At 29.8% G+C, this 20932-nt stretch overlaps 1 protein-coding gene across 2 annotated transcripts; it reads left to right on the forward strand.

The window, feature by feature from the left end:
* Positions 1 to 1311: 1311 nt before the first annotated feature.
* LOC106678639 (U8 snoRNA-decapping enzyme) lies at positions 1312 to 14183 on the forward strand. 2 transcript variants are annotated; one of them, XM_014417281.2, is made up of 6 exons: positions 1387 to 1526; positions 1802 to 1993; positions 2480 to 2534; positions 12171 to 12253; positions 13510 to 13638; positions 13740 to 14183. In XM_014417281.2, exons 3-6 carry the CDS (start codon positions 2480 to 2482, stop codon positions 13917 to 13919), a joined length of 447 nt encoding a protein of 148 aa, XP_014272767.1. In that variant the 5' UTR covers positions 1387 to 1526; positions 1802 to 1993; the 3' UTR covers positions 13920 to 14183. The 2 variants fall into 2 exon arrangements, with proteins under 2 accessions (XP_014272766.1, XP_014272767.1); XM_014417280.3 differs by lacking the exon at positions 1802 to 1993 and having other exon boundaries at positions 1312 to 1526.
* The last annotated feature ends 6749 nt before the right edge of the window (positions 14184 to 20932 follow it).

The following is a 20932-nucleotide window of genomic DNA, read 5'->3' on the forward strand; positions in this document are numbered from 1 at the left end:
AAGGGGGAAAAAAAAAAGTTGAAGTTGAAAAACAACTCCTGTCTTCAATTTTTCTTTTTTTCTCCTTTATTTGTCAAGTTATTTAATATTTTGTATTTATCCATTGTTTATTAATGCCAACAATGGGAACTGGTTATTTATTCAAATGAGCCAAATCCGTATGTCAGATGTTCCAGGAAAATTTTGTAAAAATGTATCATTTAAGACTTGTAAGTAACCCTTTGAATGAGGATAAGAACTTATTATAGACAACTTCATTGTACATTGATTGACTGATTTTAGTCAAAATTGTTAGAGCTGTTTTAGAGAAAATTCTAAGTGTAAAATCGATTTCCTAAACTGGCAGTGGATCAATTTTAATGAAAAATTTACTGTAACATTTCAGGCATACAACATGCCTTAAATATGTAATTTCAGTTTTGTGAGACTTGGTTATTTGGTCTCACAGGACCTTAAAAAGTATATATCTGTCGAAAAATCGAAATACCTTACTATATACCCCATTTATCAGTAAGAGAATGTAAAAAAAGGTATCCAACATTATAAAGTTAAAATTAAAAGTTAGCTAACAGTATTCAAAACCAAGTTGGTAGTTCTAAGTCATTAATGTTCAAAAGAAAAGATATTAAACTTTTGACATTATCAAACTCCTGCTTTTGAAAAGCCCAAATATTGTTGCAGGAAGTAAACATTAAGACAAGTTATTGTTCACTAAGTACAAAGTATTCTTGTTCAACAGAAAATATGGACCAAGGTATTCTTGTTTGCAATGAGAATGTTTCATTATTATCTTGAAATATTGGGTTCTCATCAACTAAATTTTTCTATTATGCCTATGGATGTCAATTTGCTGGTTTACATCCTTCCTCAGTCTTAGAAAACCACTGAAAATAAAGATTTAATGACTCAACTAAAAATATATAAGGGCAGATGTTACAACAATCATAATTCTAAGATTTCATCAGCAATAGTGTTAGATACATAACTTAAGTTTTATCAATAATTAAAGAGATTCAAGCATTTAGTTCTCTATATGTTAGTTCCTTAAAATTTATTAGTTATTTTGAGTATTGGTTTAAAAAGGAGGCAGATTCAATCTTTTAATCTTACTCCTCCACTCCAAGGAAAGAAGAGCTGTTGCTGAATAACTCAGTCCAAGTTCTTAGTGTAATATATGTATGTATTTATTTAAAAAAAGAGTAATCTCATAAATTGACGTTAATTTTTAATTTGCCATAATTAATGTAAAATGTAGCTGCCTATTTATTGCTGTAGATTCCTCAACTGACAAAATTGTAATTAAACAAAAAGAATCCATTTAGGCCAGATATAACCTTAGTATAACCTCTCACTAATGTTAATTCATTTGTTAGCAACCAAGAGATATGCTTTACAAAGTTATACCCAGAGATAAGTTTAATGTGTTCAAAAAGTCATTGCAAGCATCACATTGTATGGTGTATGCCATTAATAAAGGAAAAATAAAACTGGATTATGAAGAATATTCTGCTAAAGCCAATATTTTAGTGAGTAAATGAGTATGTTCTACTTAAATTTTCTAGCTAAGTTTAGCAAGTCTCTGTCTCTACAAGGTTACCCGGATGTAAAGACTTTATTTTTTGATTGCAGATATAGTAATCTTTAAAAATCATTCTATTTTTCATTTTAATAATAGCATTTGTTATTCAAGTTTTTTTTATATAAGTTTTGTTTAATTGTTATGTGAATAAAAAAAAATTGATTAAAAATAAATTAATGAGCAAAATTACTTCCTTCTTTTTTATTTCAATTCTATAAACAGAGGAACCTCAGATATGATGGCTGTTAATGAAGGCAATATTTGGAACTAATTTAATCCTTGCATTCCTAATGCTGAATGCAGTCTTGATTTAGCTTATAAATGTTGAGATTATCTCCACATTCTCCTTATCTGTCTTTCCTAAATTATCTCTGCTAGGAAAACTTGCAATTTAATCCATTTAAGTTGTTTCTGGTGAGTCTTAATTTTTTTTTAATGAATTAAAATTATATAAATTCAATTTTGTTATTTATATTAATATATATTTGTAATTATATTAATATGTATCATTTTTCTCTGAAAATTAATTGATATCATATTCAACTCATGAGTTTCAAGAAAAAAAATTTTTGTATAAAAGAAAATGCTTAATTGGTTTCACATTATTTAATATTTAAATAACACTATGACAAGATAAAACATTTATTTCCAATTTAGTCCCTTTTTGTTTATTGAATGTAAATATATTTACCTATAAAAAATCATTTAATTTTTCATTTTAACAGTAGAATTTGTTTCACAAGTCCTTCATTAAATTTTAGTGCATCAAAAAACTAGAAAAAAATTGTATCTATTACTACTATTACCTAAAACTATTATTATAGAGCAACCTTAGTTAACATAAATTTAATTACAGATTTATTACCCTACTTAATTTTTTTATTTCAATTCTATTAACAGATGCAGCTGAGATATGATGGCTATGTTGGCTTTCCAGGTGGCTATGTTGATGAAGGTTTGGAACTAATTTATTCTTTTCATTCCTAATGCTAGATGCATTCTTGATTTAGCTTATAAATATTGAATTTTATTACATTCTCCTCTTATCTGTCCTTCCTGAATTATCTCTGTTTGCCAGGAAAAGCAAGCATTGTAGTCCACCATGTTGTTTCAGGTTTTAAATTATATACTTTTTTAATAAAATAAAATAACATAAATTCAATTTTTTTAATGTATATTACTGGATATTTTTAATTATATTAATATGAACCGCTTCCCAATAAAATTTGTTGATATATGAAATTCAAGAGTTTCAAGAAAAACAGCCTTGGTCATTAGTTATTATACTTGCTACTGAACTACAATTTTAGGAAAGGGGTCAATGAAAATGCTAAGTTTGTTTTAAATTATTTTGTATTTCAATAATGGTATGACAAAATAGAACATTAAAGGGAAGAAGTGTACCATTAAAACCATGAGGTGAAGAAAATAATCTTTATTTTTTTTAAAGCAATGATTAAAATAAGAACACCAATTATTTGTATTTTTTAAAAATTTAAAACATGAATCAATTTTTCAATTTTTTTACTGCTGCTATTATTCCTATAACCACAGGAACAATCAAATAATTGGGTATAAAAAAGGGCGCAGCAGCAGCAGGACCCATAGCTGCACTTTGTAAAGCAGCAATTACACATCCTGGTGCAAGATTTCCAACATACGATTGCGCCACTGCTGCCATCCCCCCTGCTGCTATTCCTATTTGGTGTATACCCAAAATGTTAGCAATAGGTCCTGCCAGAGGTGGGCAAAGGACTAATACAGCTTTTCCCACTGCAGTAACGATTGCGTATTCTATGATAGCCATGATCTAAAAGAAAAAAAAATTATCAATTGATCGATTAAGCATGTAACATTGATAATCTCTGACAAAAAACAAAACAAAATCATTGCGCATCCAAAAATTATTACTATGTAGAAATTGTCTTTTATATTATAACCAGGAAGTAAATTTTCTGCTTGGTCAAAATATATTTTGCAGTAAACCACAAGAAGTGTTAATATATACCACTGTTTCTTATATGATACTAGTAGACCCGGTAATGCTTCGCTGTTGCTATATTTGAGGATGTATATACATTAATTGAATACTGTTAACACTATGATATTGATTAGTACATAGATGAAGTAATAAGAGGATGACTATAGTAACAGCTAACTTCACTGTATAATCGTGAATATTGGTCCGATTTAGGTGATTTTTACTTATTCTTTTATACAATCAGTTATATATTATATTTTGATATCAATATTGCTATGTCATGGCAATTTAAAGCATTTCTATGGGTGATTAGGGTTTTATTTATTTAACTATATATTTATATTATGTATCTCTATCAGTTCCTGATGAGAACCGACTTATAATTCTTACATGCATATTACTATGTTTTTAATCCAAGAACTAGATACCCTTGCTATGGTATGCTAGATTTACTTGATTATTAGATATCTTTTCCAACGGTATCATGTTTACCAATTTATTAGGCTATGGTTATGAGGTTGCATGCAGAGATTCTAAATTATTAAGTGAAGTCTGGTTTATATTATGCCATATTTACCATCAAAGTATAATGATATAAGGAAGCATGGTAGACCTACTGTGAGATTTATTATTGAGATATTTTATAGTCACATTCACTCTAATTTTAATCAATGCTGATTGCTATTGCGATTCAAAATACAGACTTTTATTTTAGCTGTTATTTCTGTTTTATATTTAGTCCTGTTAATGATGTCTTATTTACGGTGAAAAAATGCAGTCAATGTTTAATTTATTTGATCAGGAAAACTGATATTGATATGTATTATTATCTCAATTTGTTTAAATATTGATAAAAGAAAGTGCATTTGTTGAAGTATTGCTTCAAACATAATTTCCAATGTAAATATGAATCATCTAAATTAAATATTAATTGAAGAAAATTGATAACTTTACCTTATCTACGACCATAGAAGAACGATTTAAAAAATGAACACATTACATAATGAAAGGTAAACTCTAACAACACTATATTCACTGACTGGTAAACAAAACCAACTTACTCTGTCAAGACTTTTAATTTTAGCTTATTCAATTGCTTGATTTATTGTCCTAGTATCCTAATGTTTATTTCCCCATAACAATTTGTAATGATTCCTTATCCATTATTATTGTATTCTATCACAACATATAATTAAGTAAAAAATTGTCATAAATTTATTATTCTCCCAAAATGGTTCTTAATAGAAACCATTTCACTCTATTAGTTCTGAATTACCTATGTAAACTTCACTTTTACATCTAAAAGATATGAAAAAATTTAAAGTCGTTAAAATTTAATAAAAAATTGTTATTCTTTGGAAATCTTTTTTTTTTTTTTAATTTGTATTCTTTAATATGATATTTATTGCATCAGAACTAACAGAATAAACTATTGCAGCATTAATAGGTGAAAAAAAACCTTACTTGATAACTAAGTACAATCTTAAAATGTAAAATTTCAATCTTCTTCAAAATGGACAGCTGTTGCTTCACCTGATTGAGCTGTTCCGTGTCTCACAGGATAGAATTGGTGTGATACGGTGGTGGGGATGGAAATAGTATGTGATAATGTGTTTATTAGGGATGCGACATCGATGTCGATGTTTTGAAAACATCGATGTTTTTAACATCGATATTTTTGAACCGATGTTTTTTTAACTTTCGATGTTTTACGTTTGTTCCAATTTTTTTTTTTCCAAAAGTAACTAAATGAAAACAAAAAAATTACAGTATAAACAATTTCCTATCAACAATGTGGTGGGATAAAAAAGGACCTCCAACCATCACGCTAACGACGTAATAAATTACGACTAGAAAAACATCGATGTTTTAAAATATGTATGCTCAATATTAAAATATCATTGCATACAAATCTTTGCCAAAAATACATCGATGTTTTTGAACAACCTTTTCATTAACATAAGGTCTGTTTCAACGACTACTATACTCCCATCAGTCGATATTTTAAAACATCGATGTTTTTGTAGTCGATGTCGGATTCTTAGTTTCAAAAACCACTTCTGACAGGCCGTAGAACGCGTGATCGTTGGAACAGACCTTATGTTATTCAAATGGATGTTCAAAAACATCGATGTTTTTGGGGTAATGTATTGTAACCAACGATGTTTTTTGTAGTCGATGTCGAATTCTTAGTTTCAATAACCACTTCTGACAGGCCGTAGAATGCGTGATCGTTGGAACAGACCTTATGTTACTCAAATGGATGTTCAAAAACATCGATGTTTTTTGGGTAATGTATTGTAAGCCACGATATTTTAAAACATTGATGTTTTTTGGAATCCATGTCCTATTGGTTGATTGAAAAAGCACTCCTGACTGGCCGGAGCATGCGTTGTCTTAAGAACAGTCTTTATGTTACTGAAATGGTTTTAAAAAAACATCGATGTTTTTGTATTGATCATCGATGTTTTTTATCGATGTCGCATCTCTAGTGTTTATCTGAAGCAGATATTTTTCTGATTGGATTAATGCTGAGTCAAAAAATACTTGGAAAAAGAGAAAATGCTAACATCCAAAACGTTAAGACCTAGGCTTGTTTACATTAGATAAGTTACACGAGTTACATAGATAAAAGTAAGAAAAATGAAATGTGGCAAATAATTTTTAAAAAAAATTAAATCCTTTGTAGGGCTTCTACAGGGCTAAAAAGATACAACTAAGACCAATTTGAAATATTAAGATAATTAGATATAGAAAGTAAATTAAGGTAGGATAAATATGTTAAAAATAAGTGAAAAAAAATTATATACAAATAAAAGGAAGGAAGAAATAAAATATTATTAATATAAAATAAACTTGAATAAACAATGATAAGAATAAAAAAAAAATTCTTATCATTGTTTATTCAATATTAATACTATTTTATTTGTATATAATTTTGTTTTCACTTATTTTTTACATAATATTTATCCTACCTTAATTTACTTTTTGTATCTTACTATCTTAAAACTTAAAATTGTTCTTAGTTCTTGGAGTATCTTTTTAGCCCTGTAAAAGCCCTACAAAGTGGGATAATAAATAGTAGAAAACTGTTTTGTTCTTTTTGATCTTAATATTGACCATCTTCTTTCATATGGAAAATAAAATTTTTGCCTTGCATTGGTACACACTTTGTAGTGGTTTAGGGTTCTATAAACGGTAACAAAGGGCACAAACAGGATCTAATTAAACAGATTGGAAACGCATATTTAAAATGAAACTTTTAAAGCAGCATAATTATAATAAAGTTTTTATTAATTAGTTTTTATTAAAATAAAATTTATTAATAAATATAATAAATGAAGCATATTTAAAATTTTTTATTTGAAACTAATATTTCGCCCTTATAATGGCATTAAATCTAAGTTTTGTTAATCAAGTTGAAAGTAGGAGACATTCAGCTTTCCAAGACTGAGACATTCAGTTATAAGTAGGAATTGGATAAAATGCAGAGGAGTTAACAACGATTATATGAACAATGGATATCCAAATGGAAAAAAAAAACATCTGCCAAGTATATCCAGGAGAAAATTTTCTAATTTTTAAATTTTTAAAAAAATGCTATTTGCGGGTTTCAGGCGATGCTAAAAACGAATATGATTTGCTTTTTACTAAAAAAAAAAATTTGTTGGCCTACTTTACTGAACTGAAACATTCCTAATTTTATTATATATTTTTTCTATTTCTAGTGAATAACAAAGTCATTTAATAGAATGAGTAATATTTTTTTCTTATTCTTTAGAAAGAGACTAATCGATTGGCATACATTAACCATGAGAAAAAGTATACATTTTGAGCCACGTGCAGAAAATTCTCAATTTTGTTATTGGCTTTTTTTTTTTACCGACAAAATCAGGCTAGCATATATTCATATATATTCTTCCCGGGAAAATCCTCAGCATTTAACCAAAAGCCTCATGACAATTGGACGAACGGTATGGCAGTGCATAAAGTACGAAAAAACAAATATTGATTTTTATATAACACGTGACCCCATTAAGTAATAATAAACGTTTTATCATCAATTTAATGCAATATCAAAAATATATAAGAATAATTTTTACTAGGTTATTAGTTGACCATTCTAACAATTAATTTATAATCCAACTATAAATAGTTGATAGTGTCAAAAATACGTTATTTTTATTAAAGGATTGATGCATTATTAATTGGTTTTATTTATGTAAGTTACTTCTAACAAATAGTGCTGTTTATTTTATTTTATTTAAGGCAGGTATGCGAATAATTATCTACTGACTAGTAAACTAAACTGATTCGGTAGACTCCTTATTTTAGCTTATCAATTTTCATTTTTTCTTACGCAAGTTGTACACTTAAGATTAATCGACTAATGAAAAATTTAGTGTTTTGATCCATTTTTATTGTATTGTACATATTTTATTATATATTTTAATTAGAAATTTTTTTTAATTAATTGGATCCTCGTGTATACTAATCTAATTTTATTGAATTATTTATTCTATTCCCAATTTTACATCTAAAAGATGTGAATAATTTAAATTTGTATTTTAATCAAAAAAATTAATCCTTTAAAAATCACTTTTTTTAATACTTTTATTACTCTTCAATACGTTATTTATTTAATACAAAAATAATGGACAAACAGTTAAATTATTTAATGAAATATAAACTTACTTGGAAATATTGTATACTATTTTCACCTCTATCTGAAACTACTGCCTTTCCTACTCTGTGAATTACAGGAACACACTTCGGTTCAGATCGGCTCCATTCGCCTTTCCGAACCTTCCCACCTCTCTCCTAATTTTAACAGACTACGACGAAACAAAAAAAAAAAAGCATTTACGGCTGTCACATAATCTGCTAAATTGTAGTTTTGTAATAGTTTTTTCAATCCATATTTAACTTTTGAGAAAATAGATTTGGAAGATTTTCGTTTTATTTTAAAACTCAGTTTTGCCTACTTTCAACTTAAACTGTTGCTTTATCCTCATTCGTTATTTATCTTTATTAAAACGATTTATATCATGATATAATAAAAAAAAGAACTTGTTTATTGATATTTATAACTGTATTGAATAAATATAATATGTAAATTTGATGTGTTATATTACAATGGCATGATGCAGACGTGGAGAATCTACCCATTGGCAGAACTCCAAATAAAAATCTAGTCTTCAAAGATTTTATTTTGTTTCCACTTTACCGAAGTTAGGGAAGCTTCGTATGCGTGCAGAAATAGAAAATAAAATCCATCAAAATTTGTAGGAATATCTTATCCATTCTTATTGTGTTTTATATAATCTATCATAACATGTAATTAAGCAGAAATAGTTATTAAAGTTACCAGTCGTTACCAATCTTCCCTCTAAGCCACAACCCCTGATGAAGACCTGAAACTCAGGTCAAAACGTCAGCATAAAATAAATAAATATGGTTTTGTTTATTTATGTTGTTGCTGACCGCACCCCCCGACAGACTTCTTCAAGAAATTATTAAAGTTATGATTATCCTTAAATGGTTCTTAATAGCTCACCATAGTAGTTCTCAATTATTTATGTGTACTTCTCATTTACATCTAGAATATGTGAAAAAATTTAAATTTGGATTATAATAAAAAAATGTTATCTTTTGAATATAAATTTTTTCTTTAACAAGTTTCTTATTGCATCAGAAATTAAGCATTAGTAGGTGTAATAAACACTTACTTGATGGTTGAGTACTGCTGAAAACCTGAAAATTGAATTTTTCAATTTTGTACAAAATGTACAGCTTCTGAACCAGACCTGAGAACTGCTCTGTGAATTACAGGACTAATGAGTGTGTTATAGTGGGTGGGGGAAGAGGGGTTTAAAGCAGTGTATTTATCTGTTTGCTAATATTCCATATCGATACTAGAAAATATCGAAATATATATAATTATCAAAATAAAATATCGATATTCCATTTTTAATTTTCTTTACAATTTTCTAGTCTTTTCAAACAAAATATCTATATTTCAATGAAACAATATTGGAATATTGTTCCTCATATTCTATATCGATATAAGGGTTTATAGCAGTGTATTTATCTGTTTGCTAATATTCCATATTACGGATACTACCAAATATTGAAATAAATATGTAATTATCAAAATAAAATATCGATATTCCATTTTTAAAATTTCTATACAATTTTCTACAGTTTGAACAATTATATTATAGTTTATATTTGTTATGTTTATAATATTGTAGTCGTGGTGTTGCTTTGCTTCATCGTTATTAAGAGTTTCTTATATATTTTGATTAGATATGACATAAAATAAGTCTTCCTTTGTTATCATTTTATAATTATATCTACTTTAATTCATTAAATTTTTGATTATTTTAGTTCCGATATAATATCGATATTGATATTGCTGACCAATATCGATATCAATATTTTGCTTTCGATATCCCATCCCTACTACGTTATCACTTGGCAGAGCAGTTCTGTGATTTTCAGGAAAGAGAGATTTGATATAGAGGAGGATGTTAATAGCTATATGTTTATTTATGAGTTTCATTTTGTTAAACAGTAAGAGTTAACTGTTTCAGTCAAGATGAAACATATACAGTAACTTTATAACTTCCTAAACGAAACTTTAGTGGGTTGAGAGAATTATTTCAATTGAAAAAGAGAGAAACACTGAAGTTGCCTGTTAAATTTTATTCCGAAAAATAAGATGAAGTAGTTATAATTTGATGACCTTATGATCTGCCTTTATGGTTTCACTTTTTCTACTAGCTTACTCCTTCCACTGAGTTGGGATGTGTTTTTCTAAATAATATCAGTAAAAACTCTCATATTTCCTTTTGAACTTTGGATGTTGGTTAACCTCCTTTTTAATGCCTTTGAAAATTCGTTGGCTAATTTTTTTGTGTCCCTGTATTATTTAAACATACTGCTTTTAAAATATATTTTCTTCAGTTTCTGAGAAAATTTTCTTATCTTAAGTGAATGTTTTTATGCTGAGCCATTGTAAAATGGTAGGTGTTGATTTACTGACATTATATTTTAAATCAGATGCTTTTACTTATCATGTCCCTTCAAGCACTTCTTCCACTGTGTTTTCCATGGAATTTCTTGCTGATAAAACCTATTTTTACTTCTCTTGTCTTGTTTTGAGGTATAATAATTTTTCCTTGTAATTTAAACAATGAATTATTTTTTTGTAAACAAGGAACAATAAGATTACTTATAAGTGATTTAACTTCAGTTGTGGGATCAAGTTGTTGCAAGGAACATAGAAAATAATTTTGTGCCAGGCTATTGTTATTTCCTGTGTCCCTCGGTACAAGTATTTTTTTTTTTGGTTCTTCAATTTTAACTTACCCCAAAACAAAACATAATATGTTTTTACAAACTACACTAACCAGTTAAATCTTTCTATCATGTGATGGCTATTTAAATATATATAAAACTATTGTTATATTTATCAAACCACTATTGTCCAAGTGAAATATTTCATAATTTTTTTAGATCTACAAAAATCTTTGTCCTCCTTTTGTAAATCTATCAAGATCCTGTCCTTTAAATAGTCTCTAATTAGTTTCCTGAGTTTGTAGTGATACTCATTGCCTGTAGGGCATCCAGAATGAAGCTCCATGAGGCTGAGCTCTCATCTAGTATCATGACGCAATAACCCTTTGTGGCTCTCCTCCAATCTTTTCTAGCGATAGCCTTCTGAGCTGTTTTTTTCCACCAATGTAACTACATCAGTGCATTCCTTGCTTTCCTGAAGACAAATTTATTTCCTTGAGAGGCCTCCTACTTCTTCACCATTCTCTATTGCGTCTATTTCTCAGGATATTCTTTAAGGATCTGTATCCAAATCACATGTTGATTGATGGACTGAAGGAAACACGAGTCTTCCCTTTCCCTTGATGATTAGGACTAGGAACTTGTCTTTTCTATGGTTGAGAAAAAGACCTCTTACGCAAGCAGGAAATGAAGACTCCTAGGAAAAGAACTGTATTGGTCTCCTTTGCTGTCTTTATTGCCATATCGAAATCCCATTCTAACCTATGACTTTTACCATCCAATATCGGCGAAGATGTAGCTGAGCTTCTCAGCCAATACTTATTTTATAATATAAAATAAGTATTATGTTATTAATATATTTCACTTATAGCTTGTGTTTTAGTCAATCCTTATATTAAAATTATTGTCAACTATATCCACATCTTCATTAATTCTATATTGATTATATTTTAACTTGATTTTCTTTTTACAAGTTTCATAAGAAAAATTAAATAAAACTTTACATTTCCATTATTTTGATTTGGAAAACCTATAAATGGGAAAGTGTAGAAAGACCACAACACCCCATGGCACCTTATCCCAATATAAGTGACTAGTATCATATTCTTTGCATATTAATGTTTTGTATTAAACTGGGAGAATGAAGAGGTGTTACTATCCATGATTCTACTAACTCTACAACAGGAATAGGCTTCTTTGTTCATAATTAAGTGTTTGTAGTAAATTATATGTATTTAGCAGTTTGAGTTTTATAAAACTGTTTAACTTCATAATTTTTATCATCGATATTATTTAAATCTGTTTTAGGAGAGAGTGCTGAAGAAGCAGTTATTAGGGAATTAAAAGAAGAAATTTCTACTGATAAAGAATGTTTTGACATTAATTCAGAGGTATGTGAATCATCTTTTTACAAAATATAAAAATTTAAGTGTATTGTAATAAAATATCCTGTGTTATCATTTGGTTTTATTATTAGAACTTAGAATATAAAACTAATTACTATTTTCTGCTGCAGAATAAAATGTAAACACTTATTTTTAAAAATGAACCATTGATCATGAACAAGTGATTGATAACAAACAATCTTTTAATGAAACATTCTTACATAATTATATAACTCTTAGAAGTTGTATCATCTTAAACTCTAAGCTTTACAATGAGGAGATAAAATTTCTTTTTGTAAGGTGAGTGAATTGCATGGAGTCTAATGGGGCATGCTTTTGTTAATATTTCAGTTTTTGTTAGAATAATTTTTACTTCATAAAATAATAATAATAATAGCCTTTTACCATCTAATATTGGTATTGAAGATATCACTGAGCGTCTCAGCCAATACTTATAATGTGAGCCAATCCTTATATATTGCATATGGAAATATATATTAAAATTGTATGTTGAATATTCATTTATTTAAATTATTATTTTGTGAATTTGATTTTAATTTTACTTTGGTTTAATACATTGGAAATTCGAGAGGGGCATGCAGCTAATTCTCATCAAAGAAGTAGAGAATTTATATTGTAATTATGTTGGATTATATCCTCCATATTTTTACTCTAAACAAAAATTGCTTTAGCTTTTACAGTAATATATAATAGAATGAATTATATAGTTCATTGTTTAATTTTTTTTTCTATACCAAAATTAAAACCTATATTTTCCACCTGTGGTAGGACAATTTCACAGATTATATTAGCAGTTTTTTCTTGACAGGCATCTATGACCATGTGGTTTGGATTCTATATAAAACTATATGATTCCTATCTTTATTGGACTTGGTTGCAAATATTTAGAATTTCAATCAAATAAAGAGCCTTAAATAAAAGTTTTTTTGTGACCCTCTCCTGGAAGAAAATTTCTAGATTATCCTCTGGTTCAGTCATGATTTTTGGTGGAAATCTTTTCAAAATATTTTTGTTATTTATTTCAGTCATGATTTGTATTTCTTTTTCTAAATAACAATTTAATGTTTTATTGAGTAGCAGCTTGTTGGTATGCAATCAAATTAAAAAAAAAAATCTTGAATAAAATATACCATACTTCGTAAAAGGCTCCTAAAATCTATTAAATTTATCCTGTTTACATTCCACAGGATTTTTTTTTCTACATAAGTTATAATTGTTTAAATACACATTTTTTTTTAAAGGACCATATCATCAGTCATTATTCGCCAGAAAAGAATTTGATTGTTCATTTGTATGCAAAAGAAGTGAGCCTAAATTTGTTTTCAGAATTAGAACAATGTTCTATGAAGGGATATGATTATGGTATTGAGGTAACTTTATAATTTATCATAAAGTTATGAATACTTAATATGTATATGTACTTCTGTACTTGTGTATTACAATTTAACTAGTTTATTATTTATCCTTGCAGGTTATGGGTGTTTTGAGAATTCCTCTTTACACAATGTCTGATAACTTTGGAGGGTTCCCTTCATTTTTGCAAAATCAATTCATTGGGAACACAAAAGAGCAGCTATGTCATGCACTAATTGCTAGAGGAATAATGACTGAAGATGAGGTTAAAAAAGCTTTGACCGCGCAGGATAACTAACTTCATCCCTTTAAATTAAATATTCAACAGAGCCTTATTATTCATTACAAACAATGTAAAGAAAGTTGGTTGTTAAAAACCTGCAGGTTGTTAAAAACCTGCTAAAACAATTTGATTTTGGCTTCTGAATCTCATTTATTACTAGTTTTTATCTTATTGATTTATAACTGCTTTATCTGTGATCATAAACAACTGTAACATAAAATGTCAATTTTTTAAGATTACATTAGATATGAGTTGATGAAATATAATTTTGTTAAATGACCAGTTGCTCCTTTTTTCTTCCAAGTAAATGGAATTTTATTCCTTGAATTACATGATTTTCTCAAAGGGAAATCCACTAATTCTAAACTTCTTATTTTGAAATTTTACTAACAACAGGTTGATAGAACCTACATACATTTTTCTAAGGTTTTGTACAAAGGGCCATTCATAGTCTAACGACTTAAATCACCAACTTTGACTGGCTCATGACTGCAGTAGCACCAGTTTGAATCTGGCCTGGGGGAGTCGACTTTTATTTCTGCAGTGGTCTTATGAAAATGAAAACAACAAAAAAATAAAAAGATTTTTCTAAGGTGTTTGATGTGGTCGATCTCTCCATTTTCATTTATATTATTATTTTAGCTTTATTGTATAAGTATTCATGGTTCTCTTTTAAACTGTTTTTTCTTTTGTAACTGGTAGATTTCAAGCTGTAAAGTTATATTTGCCGTACCTGAAATCTTTTCAGTTCCTACAGGGGTTCCCCAACTGTCAATTCTTTGTCTCTTTCTGTTCAAAATATTTATTAATCATATTGCAGGGCACTTGTCATCTTCATTTTTTTCACTCTCTGACAATAATTTGAAAGTGAAAGCATATTAGACTTTTAAACCACTTAAAGGTTGCAAACTATAATCAAAATTCTAATCTTGAAAACTGAATCTACCTCAATAAAATGAATTTGAATGTCTATAAATGTGAAATAGAATCATTTTCCAATATAAATTGTCAGACTTTTTTAATAAAGAGTATTAACAAATTTAGACTTACTTTTTGTATATAATGTAAATTTTAAATATCACATTTCAGCCCAAGCAAAAAAGCCAATGAGATTCTTGGTTTTATTTATAAGACCACACTAAATCTCAAATCACATATCTTTTACTTCTTCATCATGGTCTATCCAATTTTAGAATATTGTTTTATTGTTTGGAATATTCAAGTGATCTAATAGTCTTGTATACTTTCACTTCCAAATTATTGGCAGAGAGAGAAAAAGATATCAGATAACCAATAATGAGGCATTGAATGAAAAGTATACAAATGCGTTTCCTACATTTTCTTTGTTTGGGCAAAGAGATACTTTTTACAGAAACTTGAGATTTGAATTGTTACTGTTGATAGCTTTAACACAAAGATTTAATTGTGACATATTGGAAGAAGATAGTTGACTGTATAAAGTAGATTGGAGGAAGATAGTCCAGGTTTCAGTCAATAAAGCTATCAAAAAATTATTTATTGTTAAACAACGTTTCACCTCACTTAGCAGGGCTTCCTCAGAGCTGAATAAGAAAACAAGATACAAACATTTTAGAATTAGATAGATAGATAGATATGATTTTATTTATGAAAGACAAAATCTTGTACAAATTCATAACACAATATACCATTATAAAACAAAACCTGAGTCTAGTGATCCATTACTAAAACAATAAACAAAAAATAAAACAAGTTCTTTATAACAGAACAATAAACAAAAAAAAAACAGATTAGATAATACACAACTATTAACATAATATTCATTGCTCCATTATATTTAACTTAAAATAATGAGAATTCTTTTAAATAAACGAAAGCGTAATATAAATGAAGATATTGATTGGCTTTGAAAAATATTTACATTATTACATATTGTTACAATGTAAATATATAGTCAGTTCAATTTGGCTTCACTGTCAATGATCAATATATTTTCAATGTTTTGTGTCACAAGATACGGGATATGGGTAGCTTTAAGATATATTGTCTATTTTCTTCAAAGGTTGGACAATGTGAGGAGGATGTGGTACAAACTATTATTATAATAATTTTTGCAGAATGGACATTTTGTTTGCCTTGAAAGTGATTTTGCTTCCGTGGTCTAGTTTGATATGCTCGGGTTTCCTACTCTTAGTTGGCTGATGCACCTTATTTTTTTTTTAATTTAACCTATATTTTAAATATGATTCAGGTTTGAGTAGGTTAAAACTGCAGAGTGATAGGTATATGGAGTTAATGTTTGAGTTAACATTAACAGAACATTAAAAATAAAAAAAACATTTCAATACAATTGTTAAGTTTATAAAGTACATAAAAAAAAAATTAGAAAATAAAAAATGAGGGGTGAGTAAAAAAAAGACTGAGAATTTCCACTTCAGGAAATTGCCTGCTTTACAGAGAGGTGACAGAGAATATCAATATAAATAGTGGATTAATATATTCTTGTGCTAGTACTTTTACTACATTTTCTTTACAGGAAATGTTCCTGTCTATTATTTCTCTGCCTTCTCTGAACCTTTCATATTTTCTATACGTCCTCTCCTATTATAGGGGCCGGTAGCCGGCACCCAGTCCGGACTTATACCTTCGTGCCTGCAGACATAGTACCCTGTAGAGCGAAGTTTTCATCCTTGGAGGACTTACAGTTTGCACTCATAAGACTCATCCTATTTATTCACCTAACAAGCTACCTTACGTATTTGAGCACGCATTGTTGAGGCCTTTTGGTCAAGAGTACAACACATTATAAATTGGAGTCAGATCATCTAGCACAGCCACCTCGACACAATATAAAATGACGGTTTATATAATTTACATAACGAAGATTTTTTTTTTATAAAGATAATTATATTTATCACCTCCCAGATTTCTCCCTCCCAAGTCATTGTTGAATCCCTGGATGACCTTTCATCAGATAATAGTCCAGTTCTGCTTTTTTTACATTCAAGCCTCATACCTAAGCCCTCCGCTTCCTCACTGATTACAGAAAGAGTTGACTGGAACAACTTTAAATGTGACCTGGATACCAAACCAGACTAAACATTCAACTGAAGACAAAATAAGACATTGACGAAGCTATTGAAAAACTCACGTCAGCAATAAGAACAAGTATAACTGACAATATTTCGACTAATAGAATTAATAACAAAATACAAAATAACCGGCCACAGCATATTCGTATCTTATTGAGGGAAAAACGCAGAGCAAGATCGAAGTGGCATAGGATCAGATATCCAACTGACAAAACGTGCTACACCAAATTGATTAACAAACTAAAAGTATAAATTAGAAAATACGAAATTCAAAACTGAATTTACTTTACTGAAAATCTTATAACTACTGACAAATCATTATGGAGGATCACTAAAAAACTACTGAATTTCAAAGATTTTAATCACCCACTTTTCACCGAATTCCAAACCTGGCTCAGAACTGACGAAGAAAAATCACAAACATTCGGACAACACCTCTCTAAAACCTTTATTTCACATCCTGATATCCTTAACCCAATTCACCTTGAATGTATTGAAGCAGAACTAAATATTCCGCTCCAAATTACCCTCCCACCTAAAGCATTTCCTCCTTCTGAAGTATCTAGTGTCATTCAAAGATTACTTACCCGCAGAGCTCCTGGATACGACCTAATAACGTCCCACATCCTAAAGCTTATTCCTCGGAAAGTCATCCGATTCCTCACCTACATATATAACACCGTACTCCGTTCCACATATTTTCCTGAGCCCTGGAAATTGTCTGTAGTTAAAATGATCCCAAACCCCAATAGCCACCAGAATACCCATCATTCTATCGCCCTATCTCTCTATTACCGAAAAAAATCCTCGAAAAACTCATTTTTAAATGCCTCTACCCCATCCTAGATTCCAATCAAATAATCCCTGATCACAAGTTTGGATTCCAAACATCCCATTCCGCTATCCAGCAATATCATCGTGTGGTGGACGTTATCTCGTCTTTTTTGGAGCGCGGGAGTCTTTTTCGATATAGAACAGAGGCTTTTTATCGAGTCTGGCACCCGGGACTGCTTTATAGACTCCGTAAAGTCCTACATCCTACATTCTTTCTCATCATTCGTTCCTTTCTCATTGATACATTATTACGAGTAAACCACAATGGTTCCTATTCATCCCACTATTCGCAGTCCGGTGGTGTTCCTCAAGGTAGTATCCTCGGTCCCATCCTCTACACCGTCTATACATCTGACATCCCAATCAATCCTAACACTATCCTCACCACGTATGTCGATGGCACATGGCATGACCTGCAGTTAATAATCCATTAATTGTATCTCAAACTCTCCAATCCCATATCACAGCCATCGAAGGATGGTATCGTAGTTGGAAGATTAAAATAAATTCCAACAAATTCCATCAAATCACCTTTACCCTTCGTCGAAAACCTACCGACTGCCCTACAGTTTCCTTTAATAATTATGCTCTTACCCTTGTCGAACAGATCCTAGTGGACAGATCCTTGGACTACATCTGGACAAATGATTAACCTAGAATCCTCATACAAAACTGAAAAATCTGGAAACTGCACGTCGATTTCGACTATTACAGCACTTACTAGACAAACGGTCTAAACTTTCAACGCATTAAAAAAGACTGATCTACACGACTGTAATAAGGCCAATCTGGACATATGGAGTTGAGTTTTGGGGCTTCACTAAACCTTCGAATTCCTCTCGTATCCAATTTTTTGTCACAAAAAAAATTATACATAAAGACCTTAATTTTCCCTATGTAACCGATCTAGCACGAACCAGATATCATTCCTTCCATTATAAACTCCCTAACCACCTAAACCCACTAGTTTTTAATCTTGCATCTTTTAATCTTCGATTTCCGACAATCCTTCGATGCGCCTAAAAAGAAGATGGTCACAAGACCTGCTAGAGTAAAAACGTCATTAGAGTGCTACCAATGGGTTCTCTACTCGCCTGTTTCACTCTATTATAACTGAGATCAAATATACTGATTGTATTGTAATGTACAGTTGTAAATTTCAATAAATATATTTAAACCAAATAAAATAAATATAATTGATCGTATGTTAATTATAGGATGCATTGGGTTGCGATCAAGAAAAATATAAAATAAATTAAACTATTTATTGATGACCAACGTCTCGATCTATACTCCAGGTTTTCATATGGTTTTAAATAAAAATATTCGGAAATCAATCTATTTAAAAAGTGTAAATGTTACCTACGTAAAATACTTATTTTTAACTTGAAGATAAAAAAATGTTTTTATTATATATTTATACTACTTATGTATTTATTTTTCAATATTGTCTCACTACTTTGGTAATAATTAAAGTAAAGTAAAGTATTTTACTATTTTGGGCAATTTCATATTTTCAAAATTTTATTCTAGTTATCGATGAGGATACTTGACCATTGTGCCCTCTCATGATAAGGAAATTAATTTTTATTTTATTTTGTAGTAAGTCCTCTTACTACAAGAGGAGATAGAGGCAAAGAAGAAATCTACTAAAAAGTGAGAACCGTCGAAAGATGATATATTGTGAGCTGTTATGACAAAAACTGGGCCCCTATCGAACACTTTATCAACCTCCTTGTCAACAGGGCTAGTTGATGGCAAGGCTTTCAATGTATGTTTTGCTCATTGTTTATATATAGAGATAGGCTTCAGAGTCTTTGTCATCAGTTGAGATAGGCGAGTGGCTTCTTAACAACCTCTCAACTCATGGGAGCTCCGACAACTTCATATATAAAAAGTTGTTTATTGCTTCCAGCATAATCCTACTTAATATCTCTAAGAAATAGCTATTTGGATGATCCAATAAAACTAGATTTTCTGCTTACTTCGGTTTGTGGTCTAAACTAATTACTATTATTATTTTTTTGATCTATTGTTCATTCAGGCAAAAAGTTTCAACATTCTAGAAATGGATTAGAAATTGTCTTCATTTTTTATGTTAGATCAAATTTTGTATATGTACGTTATTGATTTCTTAAATGAAAATAGCAATGAAGGTGGATACGACCGGTGTGGCCTATAAAAATAAATGTATTAAAACTGACAGTGAGTTAGAAGTTTTGTCTTATAATTGCAGATGAAATTATAATAATCAGTTTAACGAAGCAACCTATTTAACATGTCTGAGAACATGCCTTTTATCATGACAACTTCATACAGTTAACTACGAAACACTTTTTAGCAACTGTAAAATCATTTGAGAAAACTCTTTGTATGTGACGCTTAGGGTTAATAGAGTTCTATTATGTTATCACTTCAACATACGGAGTGGCATGACCGTACTCTCTTTCAAAGTAAAAATGAAACTAAAAAATTGAAGGTTTACGTTTAGATTAGTTGGAATGTCGGCCATCTTAGTCTAAACTGAAACAGATCAGCCAGCCAGTGATTGGCTAGTACTCTACCCTACTCTTCTGCCACGCCCCTGGATTCATCACAAGGTCCTCCTTTTGGCTTCACTTTTCCTGCCAGCTTATCCTCTCCATTATCTACTCCGTGTTCCTCAGTTGCACTTCCCATTGTGGTCCTACTGGATGTTTTGTAACCGCCAATGAGTCTGTCAACGGACGGTCTGTTTCGGGAAAAAGAAAAATAGTTACTCGTGCACCTGTTGACCCTGAGCAGCCATAATCCATGGGTCTAGACCGATTCGTCATAGCCCTTGAACCCAAATTAGCCACCAGGAGAGATGCTGAATTAGTGAGGTTGGGTTACCCCCTACAGACTATCTCTATTCCCAAATGCAATAAACCTCATCGCAAGGCCAAAGATTTTCATGGCCCATAGTAGTGCTATGTATGTTATGCACATGCCCTATAGTGAAAAAAAAAAGTTTTTCTGAAAAAAGAAATTTAATTTTAAGAAAACTAATTATTAATGTTAGGTACAGTAGGTACCTCAAAATTGAGGTGGTCGTTTGATATATTGCTATGTATCGAGGAATTAGCCATGATTTCAACAATA

The sequence above is a fragment of the Halyomorpha halys genome, unplaced genomic scaffold (genome assembly GCF_000696795.3).
Source record: "Halyomorpha halys isolate HHAL.00 unplaced genomic scaffold, Hhal_1.1 Scaffold151.1, whole genome shotgun sequence".
Taxonomy (NCBI): domain Eukaryota; kingdom Metazoa; phylum Arthropoda; class Insecta; order Hemiptera; family Pentatomidae; genus Halyomorpha; species Halyomorpha halys.